Raw genomic sequence first — 16,605 nt, 5'->3', positions numbered from 1 at the left:
GTGAAGTTATAAAATTTGCGGATGAAACAAAACTCTCCGGTAAGGTTAGATCTGTAGAGGAATGTAAAAAACTCCAAAGGGACCTGGACAAACTGAGTGAGTGGGCAGATAAATGGCAGATGAGTTTTAATGTGGAGAAATGTAAAGTTATGCACATAGGGAAAGGGAACCTGATGTACAACTACACGATGGGGGGGATGACATTGGGAAAAGGCAACCTAGAAAAGGACTTGGGGGTTTTGGTGGATAAAACAATGAAACCGGCAGCACAATGCGCAGCGGCCTCAAAAAAGGCGAACAGAATGTTGGGCATTATCAAAAAAGGTATCACTACCAGAACCAAGGAAGTTATCCTCCCGCTGTACAGGGCAATGGTGCGACCGCATCTGGAGTACTGCGTCCAGTACTGGTCGCCATACCTAAAGAAAGATATGGCGATACTCGAGAGGGTCCAGAGAAGAGCGACAAAAATGATAAAAGGCATGGAAAACCTCTCGTATACTGAGAGCCTGGAGAAGTTGGGGCTCTTTTCCCTGGAAAAGCGGAGACTTAGAGGGGATATGATAGAAACTTATAAGATCATGAAGGGTATAGTGAAGGTAGAGAGAGACAGATTCTTCAGACTGGCGGGGGCAACAAAAACTAGAGGACACTCAAAAAAATTGAAGGGAGATAGGTTCAGAACAAATGCTAGGAAGTTCTTCTTCACCCAGAGGGTGGTGGACACCTGGAATGCGCTTCCAGATGGGGTAGTTGAGCAGAGTACAGTTTTGGGTTTCAAAAAGGGATTGGACGAGTTCTTAAAGGGTAAGGGAATCCAGGGGTACAATTAGAGGGTTACTATACAAGACAAAATGCTTTTGAGTAATAGATCACTACAGGTCATTGACCTGGGGGGCCGCCGCGGGAGCGGACTGCTGGGCATGATGGACCTATGGTCTGACTCGGCAGAGGCAATGCTTATGTGCTTACATGCCCAGTGGATAACTTAGGTGGGTCAGATTAATGGAGAGGTGGTTACCTTGGTTAATTTGTATGCCCCTAATTCTAGGCAGGACCCGTATTTGGATGAGGTTTTGGCCAACGTACAGCAGGTGAAGAAAGGGTCTGTGTTGGTGGGGGGGGGGGGGGATTTGAATTTAGTTGCAGATCCTCACTGGGATTCCATGGGATCAGGTGGGGGGGACACCGATTGAAGGTGGATAGGCAGCGGCTAAGGCATTTTGTGGATGTTCTTAATATTGTAGACGGGTGGAGATTACAGAACTGGCAGGGGAAGGATTATACCTATTATTCCCCAGTCCATGGGGTGTATACTCGGATTGATATGTTGTATTTAGATAAAGGATGGGGGGGAAGGCTGTTAGCTGCGCATATTGAGGATATTGGGTGGTCAGACCATGCTCCCATATGGATGGATATGCAGTGGGGGACTCTGAGAGTGGGGGATAGATACTGGAAATTGAATGATAGTTTGCTTAAAGACCCATTGGTGGTGCGCCAGGTTGAACAGAGTATATTAGATTTCTTAGAGCATAACAATGTGAATCAGTACAACCCAACAACAATCTGGGAGAGTTTGAAGGCTGTACTTTGGGGGGATCTCATCTCGCTGCCCACCCATAAGAAACGGACTAAATTGCAAAAGGAGCAACACTTGAGGGAGACGCTGCGAGTTAGTGACCCTACATAAAAGGGGGCAAGGGGGGATGGTATTCACTTGCAAATCCGGGATGCTCGGGTGGAATTGGGAAAATTAGAAGATGAGGAGATTCATTTGGGACAATTGCGCCTTCAGTATTTTGAGGCAGGAAATAGGGCAGGGAAATTGCTAGTGCACTGCCTTAGGCTTCAACAAATACAATCTAATATTATGGGGATCCAGGATTTTTTGAATTCCATCACCGTTTTCCTCTCCACCACTTCCCTCAGGAGGGCATTCCAGGCATCTACCTCTCTCTCCATGAAAAATAATTTCCTAACATTGCTCCTAAGTCTTTCTTCCCTGCAACCTCTCCTTGCCTCTTGAACTATAACCCATGCAGGATTCTATTTCTGCTACCCTACCCTCAAAACACTAGGCTATAAAACAGTTTTATTGTTAATGCAACCCCATGCACTCTACATTATGTGCTGACTCCACGTAAAAGTACACATCCTCTTTTTGGCAGAAACCTGACAATATGTGGGCAGTTTACAGTGAACAAAATGTTCCTCAGCCTCTGTAGATATCTGCAAATTTTATTTTACATGTATGCATTTATAACATCTGGAGTATAACTACTCCCTAAAAATGAAAATATAACAAACATTTTGTTCATCTTTCACAAAAAACAAGCTTCAGATTTCCAAACCTTATCACTTTTTTTGTTCTAATGTAGTCAAGTCATATAATCATTCAACTTCTTAAAAAATGTTACATACTCTGTTATTGCTTCTGTTAAACATTCTGAATGTTTTCTCCTCAGAGATATTGATTATTGTTAAGGCACTGACATCTCTGCAAGATATTCTGACATACGATCATGAATCCATACATCAGTGTCGGGTAGTGATGTGTCTACAATATATGCAATTATTTTTCGATCCCAAGGATTAGGGCATTCACAGACTGCTTGTATAAGGGCGACCAAAGGTTTCTTTTCCACATGATACCGAAAAAATATTGATGCTTCTTCAGACCAGTGTTCACAGTTTACACCTGTAACATACATAATACAACAAACTGAAAGGCTACTCGACAAATGTCCTAAGGCATATATGCAAAGAATTTTGTGTTCAAAATATGATAACCAAACTGGTAAGAATACTAGCTACTCAGACTTTTTGACTTACAAATTTCTTCCAATTAAAAGCTGTCTCCAAATTAATTTTACTAATTTCACCAGAACTAGTTGTAGATGCCTTCTTCTAGCAGCCATATTGTTGGAATCACTCTTTTTTTTATTTACTGGGATTTATTAACCACTTTTATAAAGAAATTCACCAAAAGGCTGTGTACAGCAGGTATATTTTAACAAACTTTACATTTTTGTTCACAGTATGACAATAGTAAAATGGCCATATATCAATATAAATAGAATGAATGAGGTAAACTTAGAAACAGCAAATTTAAACCTAATAACAGCCTTATTAGCATGATACTTAAAAACAAACTATCAATAGTTACGACCACTAATTAAGGGAATATACAATCTTAGCAAACATGGTTTAATCTAATCTAGTGTTTCTGAGTTATGCTATGCCTAAATAGGTTCAAGGCGACATATAAGGAATAATAGATGGGACAGAGTCAGTATGGATTTAGCCAAGGAAAGACTTGCTTCAACAATTTGATACATTTTTTTTGGAGACATCAACGTGTAGATAAAGGTAAGTCAGTTGATGTAGCATATCTAGATTTTCAGAAAGCTTTTAACAAAGTCTCTCATAAGAGACCCTCAGAAAATTAAAAAGCTCTGAGATAGGAGGCAACATTCTGTGTTGGATTGGAAACTGATTAAAAATTAGGAAACAGAGAATAGGATTAAATGGCCAATTCTCTCAGTGGAGAAAGGTGAATAGTGAAGGATCTGTACTGGGACCAGTGGGTTTCTTGGGGAGGTTTTTTTTACATTTATAAATGATTTGGAAATGGGAACAATAAGTGAGCTGACCAAATTTGCAAATGACACAAAACTGTTCAGAGTTATTATACAGTATAACATGTAGATAATTTTAAGACTACTTCAACATATAGTCATGTGAAAAAATTAGGACACTATGAAATATTCAGTTGTTTCTTAAGAAATGTTCACATATCGATGTTAAATCTTTTTTTTTAATTTATCTCTGGAAAAGAAAGTGATGTAATTGCAGGTAAACAACAAAAATTTTCCTTGATTTACTCATGAAACAAAATATCAAGACAAGAATGTCCATTATCACCTTTACTTTTTGTTCTTACTTTGGACCCCCTTATCAGGGAAATTCTTGCTAATCCAGAAATTGTTAAGAGTCACGATTGGGAGGGCCAAATCTTTAAAATTATAGCCTTTGCAGATGAGCTCCTTGTTCATATCATACAATCCCAGATTGTCCTTACCTACCCTGCTGGAGAGTTTTACTGAATATGGAAACTTCTCTTGCTTTAAGCTTAATACAGGGGTAAATCAGGGGTCCTAGTGAATTATAACAGTGGGGCCCTAGTTTTCCTTTGCATTGTATGGATGGTCATTATAAATACTTGGGTATTAACTTGTCATTGAACTATCAATCTATATCAAGTAAATATACCCTCACTTTTACATTATACTAAACAGCAATTGGCTAAATTGCATTCCTTACCGTTATCATTGGGGTGTCATATTTCCTTATTCAGCATATTTCCCAAATGGTTAGATACACTCCAACTGATTCCCCTATGGCTAAATTCTTGAGACTGAACTGTTTATAGAAATTGCTAACCAAATATTGTTGGGCGAGCAAAAAATGTAAACCTTAATTTGATAGTTTACTTGGACACAGGAATAGAGGCATTATGGGTATCCTTGATATTCGCCTTTATAATTGGGCTTGTCTTCTCAGACATATGAGAGATTGGGTCTTTGGTGACAATATCTATACCACTCTACAATTTGAAAAAACACTCTTTCCTCCCCTGAAATTAACATACTTACTACATGCAACTCAGCAAAACCTACCCATAGTGGCTCATCGTAATTCTTTATTACACACGTTGAGAGTGGCATGGTGCTATTTGTTGATAGTATTAATTCCCAGGCTACAGACTTATTACCGTTACAGGGAAATCCAGATTTTTTACCAGGTATAACCTCTGTGGTTTCTCGCAGTTGGGGGGGGGGGCCTCAGGATATCATTACCATAGCTCAGATTCTGGACAAAGCAAGTTTCCTTAAGTCTTTTTTTTAAATTTTATTTTAATTTTGCTTTTGAATACTTTACAATATCCAATATTTCCAAAGGAAAAAAAATCACACAAAGCAATACATAATCAAATCATACATACATAATTCCTTTTAAGCCCACATCAATGGGGAGAACATGTTACTATTTCTAATCAAATAAATTTAAGAAAACTAAAGGACAATAATTCTCGGTTTGTACTAACCTACCTTGAATCATTCCTTACTATGGGATATTAAATTAATTACTCCTCTTATTCTCAGCTAGGTGAAACAAAATCATTTCTATTCTCTCGCAACTAGAAATTGTTGTAGTTGAATAGGATCCCAAAAAGCATATTCAATATCTTGTAACTTAATTAAACATTTACAAGGAAATTTCAGGTAAAAAGATGCCTCCAGAGCCAAAACTCTATCTTTCAATTTCAGAAATTCTTTCCTTCTCAATTGAGTGGTTCTGGAGACATCCGGAAAAATCCTAACAAGATCCCCACAAAATTTCATTAATCTGTTTTTAAAATAAAGTTTCATAATTAATGTCTTATCCATCTCACTCATGCATGTTATCACCAGGGTGGACCGACTCTGGATCACATCCTGTGTTTCTTCCAAAAATTCAGTCAAATTTACCTCTGGTGTGGCCAGATGGTCCACCTCCTGGGCAGATTCTATTTTTTTTGGAGGAATATAATAGTAATTATTTATTGGAAATTTCTCCGCATTAGCCATTCCCGGTACTTCTTTAAAAAACTTCCTTAACAAAATTTCAGGTGACAATAAATGAGTTACTGGAAAATTGACTAAGCGGAGATTTTTTGCTCTATTCATATTCTCCATAGATTCAATTTTAGAATGTATCACTGTAGAATCTTTAACAGCAGATACCGAGACAGCTTGTAAATTATTACATTGAGTTTCTACAATATTTAATCGTTTGTCCAAGCAACCTAAGTTAGAGTCTACATTTTCTAACTTTGAAGAAACAGACTGAGAAAAATCCCCCATTTGTTTCATCATTGTCCTGAGACACCCTTCAACTCTCGATATTCCTAACCATAAATCCCTTAGGGTAATATCCTGTGTTTCCTCTGTACGTGGACTTTCCTCCACTCCTCCTGAAAGAATCAATGGTTTAGGTATTTCAGTGTAAACTAATTTACCTATATGAGTAGAGGAAACCCCATGTGCATCGGATGTAGTAGGGTTAATATTCCTACTATCACTTGATACTGGATGAAGGGAGGGGTCCGTTCGAGGGGACTTATTGATGCTCCTGACAAGGATGAATTTATATTTGATGATGCAACAGGTGGATTTTCAGATAATAATGTTAAATGTCTGTCCATGGGACCAGATACCACTGGTGTTGAACTCTTTGGTTTGATTTTTCTTTTCCCCATATCCAAACAAACATACAAATATTAAAGTAAATTATATTACCAAGAAGATCCTGCTCTCAGGCTCCTCGTGGCTCCAAGGGGCTCCCAAGGGGCCTTGCGTGCCCCTTAGGGCACGCCCCTTCAGCCACGCCCTGCGGCTGCGGCAGCTTTTCAAGCAGTTGGAGACGGACCCAATGACGTCAGGGGGTCCGTCTCTGGAAATGCCTGTCGGCGAGTCAAACGCTGGTGAAGAGCCGCTGCTGCAGGAGACAGGATCCACCAAACAGCCTCCTCCAGAATATCCACCGGGTTGTTAACAGCTCCTGAATATGAACCGTGGCAGCGGCAGCTTTTCAAGCAGTTGGAGACGAACCCGATGACGTCAGGGGGTCCGTCTCTGGAAATGCCTGTCGGCGAGTCAAATGCTGGTGAAGAGCCGCTGCTGCAGGAGACAGGATCCACCAAACAGCCTCCTCCAGAATATCCACTGGATTGTAACAGCTCCCCTCCTTAAGTCTTTACAAGCCCTCACTAATTCTCTAGCTGTAGGACCAGGGATATATTTGGCTACATATAGTTGACACACTATAAAGCTATTCTATGTACCAAGGACCTGTCTATAGGGGTTGCTAGATGCCTACAGAATCTGTTTGAAGAGGATGAGGGATTACCTTTATCTGTCTCTCATCTTCATAAGTTGCTGTGGGATATCTTGTCAGTTAGATCTTAATGGAGCGTTTGCAGACCACTGATATCAGTCAAGTTATATTATGTTATCTCAAACAAAAATAACAGGTTCTCTGTGCAGAGAATGCACTTATAGAATCATTACTAAAGCATATTTTTCACAGGTGCAGGCTTTCTAATCTGGTTTGGTAGACACGCTGCTCGGTGGAAAGTGTGGCAAAGCATCTAATTCATTTTTACATGCCCAATAGCAATGTCAACATATTAAAGCTTTATGGAACCATGTTTTAAATTATCTGGGTAGACTGTGGGAAGCTGCTATATTAAATTCCCCAGTAGGGGTATTGTTTGGTAAAGTGGCCTGCTGAAAGGTTTTTAGGTGGGGAAACGTTAATTTTTTTAAAGGCTTGCATGGCGGGTCATAAATGTATAATGCAGTATTGGTCGCAGTACTCTCTGCCTGGATTTTGGCATTGGTAAATCAACTACACTGCTTGCTACTTTTTGAGGTTCAAGAGGCTTGCTTGACAGCTCGATGTGAACGACAATTTATTTTGGTATAAGAGCCATATCTTCAATCCTTATCATATAACATCATATCATATCATATCATATCATAGGCTAAAAACTATAGGGATCTCAGGAATAGTCTTAGACTGTTTTATTTCTTACTTTTCAGATCGATTCTACCAAATGTTGGTATGTAAATCGACATCAGAAGATTAGATCCAAGATTTTGGAGTACCACAAGGCTCTATTCTATCCCCGATTTTATTCATTCTCTTTCTCACACCATTACTAACCTTAGCACAATCTAAAAGTTTTACAGTCTTTGCTTATGCAGTTGATATACAACTTTTGCATCCTTTAAACTCTCAAAGTCCATTCAAAATTCAAGAAATTAACCAAAACTAAACCACTTCCATTCCCTTGTAATGATAAAGATGATCTAATAGCTCCCCTATCTGTATACGATCAACACCAATTCAAATGGATATCATCATCCAACTACTACCGTGTTTCCCCGATGGTAAGACACTGTCTTATTTTTTTTGGAAGGCCAAAATATGCTCTAGGGCTTATTTTCGGGGGGATGCCTTATTTACCCTTTCAATGTCTTTCCACCCTCCCTCCACTCCGGCCCAGCCCAGTATGAAATATTTCCTTTTGTTTCCCTCCCCTCTCTCTTCTCCTCCCTCACCCACGAGTCCTGCATCTGGCCCTCTCCCTTCTACCTGCACCTGGCAACATCCCCCTGCTCCGCGGCTCTCTTCAGCAATTCGTCAGCAGCGGTGATCAAGACAAGCTGCCGACATCGAGGCCTTCCCTCTACGAGTCCCGCCTTTGTGGAAAAAGGAAGTTGAAACAAGCGGGACTCGCAGAGGGTAGGCCCCGACGTCAGAAGCTTGTGTCGATCGCTGCTGCTGAGTTGCCGAAGAGAGCCGCGGAGCAGGGGATGTGGCCGGAAGCAGGTAGAAGGGAGAGGGAGATAGGAAGGCTGTAGATCTCCGGAGCATGACACCGACCCCGGCCAGGATGATTTCTTTTTCAGGCATGCAACTTACAAGTCCGGCGTCGCGGCGGGAAATAGCCATGCTGAGCAGTGAGCTCAGCACTACACAGATGAAAGCCTTGCTTGCTGATTGGTCCGGCGGCACGTGTACTTCTACTTCCCATTAAAAAATCAGAATCATTACTCGGAACTATTTCTATCAAATCCACTCCATTACAAATGGAAACAAAAATTAAATTACTCGGCGTCATCATCGATAGCAATCTCACCTTCCATGAGCATATCAGCTCTGTAGTAAAAGTATGTTTTTTTAAACTCCGCATTATCAGATCTTTAACATCCATTCTGAACACTGACTCTATCACTATCTTGACCCACTCTCTGGTAATCTCTCACCTAGATTACTGCAATTCCCTTCTTAACGGCCTCCCACAAAAAGAACTACGACGCCTCCAGCTAATACAAAATACCGCTATAAAACTTATCTATAAAAAAAGCAAATATGACCACGTCACCCCTCTTTTAAAGGAAGCTCATTGGCTTCCCATCTCCTACCGTATTACTTACAAAATCATTCTTCTCACCTTCAAAATTAAACTTCTACATCAACCAACTTTTCTTGATAAGCTTCTTATACCTCAAAGTTCCCCGCGCACATTGAGATCTTCAGACCAAAAGCTCCTTTTTATACCGTCCCTAAAAGACTCTTATTATACTCGTAAAACCAATTTCGCTGTTACCGCCCCAACATTGTGGAACTCACTGCCACAACATCTCCGTGATGAACAACAACTTGCTAAATTTAAAATAAATCTAAAGACATTCTTATTTCAGGATGCATTTAACCAAACCTAAAAAAAAAAAAAAATGCTCTTTTTCATTCATTAGACAAGTATCCATTATTCATTACATTAACGTTCCCCCCTCCTAATGTTCATCCCCTCCCCACTCTCTCCATTTCTTCTATACAATGTAACTTTTTTCCCTTCCCCCACAATTTCCTCACATTCAAGTATGTCAAGTCTTTGTCATTTATGTTTAATTTAAGATATTTCCATTCACATCCTATTACTATTAATTCTTTTTTTTTTTAAGCTGATTGTTAACCGGCCAGACAATTGTTTGATGGTCGGGATATTAAAAACCAATAAACTTGGAAACTTGGAAACATTCCTGCATGACACACTACCGGAGCCACGGCAAAGGTGGAAAAGAGCCACATGCGGCTCTGGAGCTGCGGGTTGCCGACCCCCGCGGTAGACGGAGGGACCACACGGAGTCACCCACCGTACCACCCGATTCGGGTAAGCACAGGTATCGGTGGGTGGCTTATTTGCGGGGGGGGGGGGGGTGCCTTATTTTACAATTTTTTCTACAAAGGGGGGGCTGTCTTATTTGATGGCCCTGCCTTATCATTGGGGAAACACGGTAGGCGTAAACCTAGACAATAAATTAACTTCATCAACAAATAAGGTCTGCAGTTCAAAATGTTATTACAAATGATATTTTCAATTTCTGCTCCTTTAGAACATGCATCACTTAACATCTTAATTTATTCTCTTGTTATTACACATCTTGATTATTGTAATTCTTTGTACCAGGATATTTGTCAAAAAGAGATTAGAAGATTATAAATAATACAAAATACTTCTGTGCAACTTCTATCTAAGGCAAAAAAAATTACTCACAGACTGACATTTAAAATTTTGTTTCTTACTTTTAAATCCAGACAAGAACATTCTCCAGCTTTTATAGACAGATTACTTCTTCCATATAATCTTTCAAGAACACTATTTGTAAATCTATTTTCTCTGTAACAATTCCTACTTTATGGAATGTCATACCTTCCTATCTCCGTCAAGAATCCTCCATAGATAAGATTTATATCAAACCTCAAAACTTTCGTATTTAAAGATGCATACAACATATGAGAAAAAGAGACTTCTTTCTCCATTTTAAACATTTTTTTTTTTACTAAATTAGAGCGTGACGACTATGTTGAGCCAAACTTAGACAAAGACTGGACAATCTTCATTGGTTATCAGTTAACAGGCAAATTAAGATTAAATCAGCTTGAAAAAATTCATCGTATATTATAGACTGACTCTTCAGATAATCTGATTTTGCTTTTTTCTCATTTGCATTATTCTTTCAGCAGATTATGTGGTACTTCATGACTATATTTTACACAGATTAGCGGAGTATGGTATAAATGACAGCTCAACTCCTCTTTTGCTTATGCTGCTATTACAATTTGGAATAATCTACCAGTTTACATTAGGACGATATCAATTACTTTCATAATTTAGGTTTCGTAAAAATTTGAAAATTTTTCATATGACTTGTAATATTCATGTTATGATGCTATTTTAATTGGTTTGTATTTTCCCATAGATTTTATGGTCTCTTTGAATGTAAATCACCTTGAACCTTTTTGGATTAGATTTGAAATATATTTAATCTCCCTTTTATGTTCTCCCTTTGTATTCTTTTCTTTTAATACATTGTATTCCTCCCCCTCTTTCCTTATGTTCTGTGACAGGGAAGTCCCTGTCACTGGTTTAAATCAAACCAGAAAAGAAAGCACGCCTGTGCCCAAGGAGAGAAACTTGCACTCTAAGGCTGGCAGGCTACATAAAGGGGGATACTGTAGAGAAAGGCAGGAGTTTCTCTCCACTTCCTTATAATTCCTTTCAAAGAGTTAATACCAACACTCAGCCAAAAGTCCTTTGTGGGCAGAAAGACACAGCAAGGGTTAAAGAAAGGGGAGGGGCTCAGAAGCTCCAGAGCAGGAGTGCCCAAAAGGTTGATTTCAATTGCGAAGGCAATGTAAGTCGATTGCGGAGCCCATCCCGGGCTCCGTGATAGACTCGCATTGCCTTCGCGTTCTACCTGATTCCTAACGCCGTAAACAGAAGCGCCCGGTTGACCAGCCTTCCCCACCCCGACGTTAATTCTGACGTCGGAGAGGAAGTTCTGGGCCAGCCACTTGTTGCCTGGCTGGCCCGGAACTTCATATCCAGTGTCAGAATTGATGTCAGGGGGAAGGCTGGTCGGCCTGTTCCCTGATGGCAGCAGAGGTGGCTTGGGAGAGGGCAGGGAGACAGAAAGACAAAGAAAGAAAGGGGACAGGCAAGGAGACAGAAAGAAAGAGGGGACAGGGAGACAGAAAGAAAGAGGGGACAGGGAGACAGAAAGAAAGAAGGGACAGGGAGACAGAAAGAAAGAAGGTACAGGGAGACAGAAAGAAAGAAAGGGGGCATGGAGAGAGAAAAACAGACAGAAAGAAAGGGGGGGAGCAGGAAGACAGAAAGAAAGAAGAGAAACAAAGAAAGAAAGGGGGGACAGGGAGACAGAGAGAAAGAAGGGAAACAGAAAGAAAGGGGGGCAGGGAGACAGAAAGAAAGCAAGGGGGCATGGAGAGAGAAAGAAAGAAAGAAAGTAGGGGGCAGGTAGAAAGAAAGGGGAGGGGCAAGGAGAGAGGAAGAGAAAGTTGGGGAAGGGAATGAGGTCTGGAGGAGAGGAAGCATACAGGAGGCTGAAAGAAGGAAAGAAATATTGGATGCAGTCAAAAGAGGAAAATGCAACCAGAGACTCATGAAATCACCAGACAACAGGGGGGGGGGGGCAGAGCTTGGCTGACGATAGGAATGGATGTGTGATTTGTTGCTCTCCTTCCCTGCACTATTGAAAGCTTCTATACTTAAGAATTTTCCCTGAGGTGTTTTTTTCTTATCAATTGGAATACTACTAAGGCATCAAGCAAACAGACAAAATTGGAGACTGCGTTTGCGGCTGGAGGAGCAAAGAGGCCCAAACAGGATACTTCAACTCCTTCTAAGATGCCATTACCGTGGAACAGGGAGAAAACAGCATTCCTGTCATGATGGAGTTAAAAAAGATACTACATTTGATATAGGATAATACAGATAAACTCACTTCAATTCAGACAGAGGTTTTCAACTTGTCACAGAAATTATTTATATGCTCCACTAGAATGGGCCAGCTTGAACAAAGAGTTTCAGGTATGGAAGATGAATTGGTTAAAGTAACAGCTGACAGGAAAATAATTTCTCCCCTTGAAAAGAAACAAGAGCAGTGGTATTCAACCCAGTCCCCAGGGACCACCTGGCCAGTCGGGTTTTCAAAATCTCTGTCATCCCTATTCATTGTGGATATCCTGAAAACCTGACTGGCCAGGTGGTCCCCGAGGACTGGGTTGAATAGATACAAATAATTACAGCAGGAGAAACATCCGACTGTTAGGTCTCCCAGAGGGAGTGGAAGGTACTAATATAACTCAATTCATAGAAGATTTCTTACCTAAAGTATTATCAATTAAATTCTTCTTTCCACTGGAGATTGAAAGGGCGTATTATATTCCAACACACAGATCAAACAACCAGAGGGGTCCAAGACCAGTGATTATATAACTTTTAAGGTACCAGCAAACGCTTCAGGTCTTGAATACAGCGAAGCAAATAAAATCCCTTAACTGGCAGGAAAGTAAAATTTCAATTCTTCCTGACTTTGCAAAGCATACTGCCTCTGTGAGAAAAGAATTTCTGCTTTTGCGTCCCCAGCTCAGACACATGGGAGTGAAATTTGGACTTTTTTATCCAGCAAGTACGAGAGTGACAATTAACAAGACAATGAATTATGAAAACTCAAAAGAGTTGCAGGACTTTATTACCAAACAGGATGAACAAATGATCTGAGGAGAGAGTTGTGTGGAGGAGTTCTCCTTTTCTGGTGTTATTATGAATGATATAATTTAGAGAGAGGTAAGAGCGGTTAGTGTTACACAGACCATTCAGGCCAAAAATAAAGAGCTACAGGAGACTAAGGAGGAAATGGAAACAATTACTGTGATAGAGAATGTACTGCAAGGTATTATATGCTTGGAATATTTTATTGAGGTTGTCACTGAGCTGTACATATGGCATCTGATATTGCAACATAAAGAAAAGGATGAAACGTAAAATGGTATGTTCCAGCAGTGCTGTGTTGACCTCAATCAGACAAGGAGCAGCTGAGGGTCATAGCAATGGCCAATTAAATTGGACAGTGAAAAGTATACTTTCTTTCATCTTTTTCATCCTATCCATTAGCAGCTCTGACAGTGACGATGTCTCATCTGAAACCAGAGTACACCACTGAATGTAGGATGTTTGTAAGGAGAATTTAAGTTCTATGGGGTTTCACCAAATAAATGGGGGAGTTTTTGGACTTTAACAATTGTAAACCTGTGGCTATATAGCCTAGGGTTTGCGGAGGATGGTCTGAGGGATAGGTCAGTGGTGGTGTAGAAAGCCTGAATGTGTTTACCTCACTTCAGTCTATAAAAGCTGGAAGATCACAGTGCTCTGCTGGGATGCAGTAGCATTTTGGCTCTCTTTTGTGGACTGTCTAAGGAAGGTATTGGTTGTCAAGGTTAGCTCCTCCAGACATGGAAGGACAGTTGCTGTTCATCTTACTTCTTTAATGGGTGTTAGTTTGGGAATGTGATATTGATTTTAAAGATACGAATGAAATTGGATTTAGGTTTGCTGTGGTTTATACTTGATTTTATGAAATATACTTATTCTTCATATATTATTTTTTTATTCCTTTTATTTATTCATTTTTTCTATATAAAACATCTTTTATAATGATTTAGTTATTCATTACATTATTCATAGACTAGATATATGAAATATTTACATATTTTATTACATATTTTTAATATGTACAGTATTAGTCATGTATATGTGCTATAATGTTACAATGTTATTATATGATGGGAAGAGATGATAAGGAATAAATTTTTATTTTTTTCAACAATGGTTTTAGTAACTTATCTAAGCTGATGAAATTGCTGAAATGTTAGACTTTGGTGATAGTACATATGAGTAGTCTGCAATTCAATTATTATATCAAAAAGGGTTTTGTTTAGGAGACTAGTTTTTTTTTTGTTTATATTAGATAAAGTTAGTGTCGGGGGTGGGGGGATCATAGGTCTGCCTTTATTCATCTAAGCTGACCATGAATTATTCAAATGTGTGGGAGAGGGGAGGGAAATGGGTGGGTGAGGAAGGGTCAGGGATGTGTGTGATAAGTTTATTTTTGAATTTTGTCATAAGGAATTTAGTGGTTCATTCTTTCATATCTTTTAATCAAATAAAATGCCTTTAAAATTTTATTCCTTAAACGTTAATGGACTTAATCACCCCATAAAGAGGAAAAAGGTACTTCATTTTCTGAAACAGCAACAGGCAGATATTTATTTCATACAAGAGACACATCTATCAACATTCCAGGCTGCCAAATTAGAAGGGGGGGGGGGGGTGGACAAAACATTGGGGTTTTTTTGCACTAGCAACAGGGAAAAAGGCAAGTGTGGCAATCCTGATTAATAGGAAGATCTCTGCTACATTTGATAACTTTTGGGCTGATCCCATGGATAGATGGCTCCATGTTACTATGACTTCAGGAAAAGATACCTTGATGCTTCTTAATATTTACACACCCAACACTAATCATAGAACATAAGCATCGCCTCTGCCGAGTCAGACCACAGGTCCATCATGCCCAGCAGTTCGCTCCCGCGGCGGCACTCCAGGTCAATGACCTGTAAGTGATCTAATGCTCTCAAGCATTTTGTACTGTATAGTAACCATCTAATTGTACCCTTCAATCCCCTTTTCCTTCAGGAACTTATCCAATCCCATTTTGAAACCCAAAATCGTACTCTGCTCTACCACCTCTTCTGGAAGCGAATTCCAGGTGTCCACCACCCTCTGAGTGAAGAAGAACTTCCTAGCATTTGTTCTGAATCTGTCTCCCTTCAATTTTTTGAGTGCCCTCTAATTTTTGTTGCCCCCACCAGTCTGAAGAATCTGTCCCTATCTACCTTCTCTATACCCTTCATAATCTTGTAAGTTTCTATCATATCCCCTCTAAGTCTCCACTTTTCCAGTGAAAAGAGCCCCAGCTTCTCCAGCCTCTCAGCATATGGAAGGTTCTCCATGCCCTTTATCATTTTTGTTGCTCTTCTCTGGACCCTCTTGAGTATCACCATATCCTTCTTAAGGTACGGTGACCAGTATTGAATGCAGTACTCCAGATGTGGTCGCACCATTGCCCTATACAGCAGGAGGATAACCTCCTTGGTTCTGGTAGTGATACCTTTTTTGATAATGCCCAACATTCTGTTCGCCTTTTTTGAGGCCGCTGCGCATTGTGCCGCTGGTTTCATTGTTTTATCCATCAAAACCCTCAAGTCCTTTTCTAGGTTGCCTTCCCCCATCTCCCCCATCGTGTAGTTGTACATCGGGTTTCCTTTTCCTATGTGCATGACTTTACATTTCTCTACATTGAAGCTCATTTGCCATTTATTTGCCCATTCACTCAGTTTGTTCAGGTCCCTTTGAAGTTCTTTACATTCCTCAACAGATCTAACTGTACCGAAGAGTTTTGTGTCATCCGCAAATTTTATAACTTCGCACTTCGTCCCCGTTTCCAGTCAGAATAGTGTCCCTTTACTCCTACCCTCTGTTTCCTGTCCACCAGCCAGTTTCTGATCTATCTGTGTATGTCCCCTTCTACCCCGTGGTTCCACAGTTTCCTTAGTAGGCGCTGGTGAGGTACCTTGTCGAAGACTTTTTGGAAGTCCAGGTATACTATGTCTATGGGGTCACCTTTGTCCAATAGTTTGCTTATCCCCTCAAAGAAGTGCAGTAGGTTCGTTTGGCTTGATCTTCCATTTTAGAAACCATGCTGGCTTGCTCTCATCAGCTTATTTCTTTCTATATGCTCATTGATACTGTCCTTGATTAATGATTCAGCCATCTTCCCCGGAACTGAGGTTAAGCTGACTGGTCTATAATTCCCTGGGTCGCCTCTGGATTCTTTCTTGAAGATAGGTGTAACATTCGCTATCCTCCAGTCTTCCGGGATTACCCCTGTTTTCAAGGATAGGTTGCAAATCTGCTGTAGTAACTCAGCTATTTTGTCTCTAAGCTCCTTTAGTATTCTCAGGTGGATTCTGTCTGGGCCCGGAGATTTGTCAGTTTTTAGTCTATCTATCTATTTGAGTACGTCTTCGAGGCTTACCTCCATGCACGATAATTTTTCCTCTTGA

At 40.1% G+C, this 16,605-nt stretch overlaps 1 protein-coding gene across 4 annotated transcripts in view; it reads right to left on the bottom strand.

Moving 5' to 3' along the window:
- Window positions 1-2,225: 2,225 nt before the first annotated feature.
- The window catches only part of TDRD7 (tudor domain containing 7), a 719,490-nt gene continuing 705,110 nt past the window's right edge, over window positions 2,226-16,605 (bottom strand). For all 4 annotated transcript variants that reach the window (XM_033917728.1, XM_033917758.1, XM_033917748.1 and 1 more), the window contains one exon: window positions 2,226-2,701. In XM_033917728.1, coding sequence (XP_033773619.1) covers window positions 2,484-2,701 — 218 coding nt within the window. In that variant the 3' untranslated portion in view covers window positions 2,226-2,483. The remainder of the gene's footprint in view (window positions 2,702-16,605) is intronic.

Source organism: Geotrypetes seraphini, chromosome 1 (genome assembly GCF_902459505.1).
Source record: "Geotrypetes seraphini chromosome 1, aGeoSer1.1, whole genome shotgun sequence".
NCBI lineage: Eukaryota > Metazoa > Chordata > Amphibia > Gymnophiona > Dermophiidae > Geotrypetes > Geotrypetes seraphini.
Note: the sequence above shows the minus strand (reverse complement) of the source record. Positions and strands in the feature narration are given on the sequence as shown.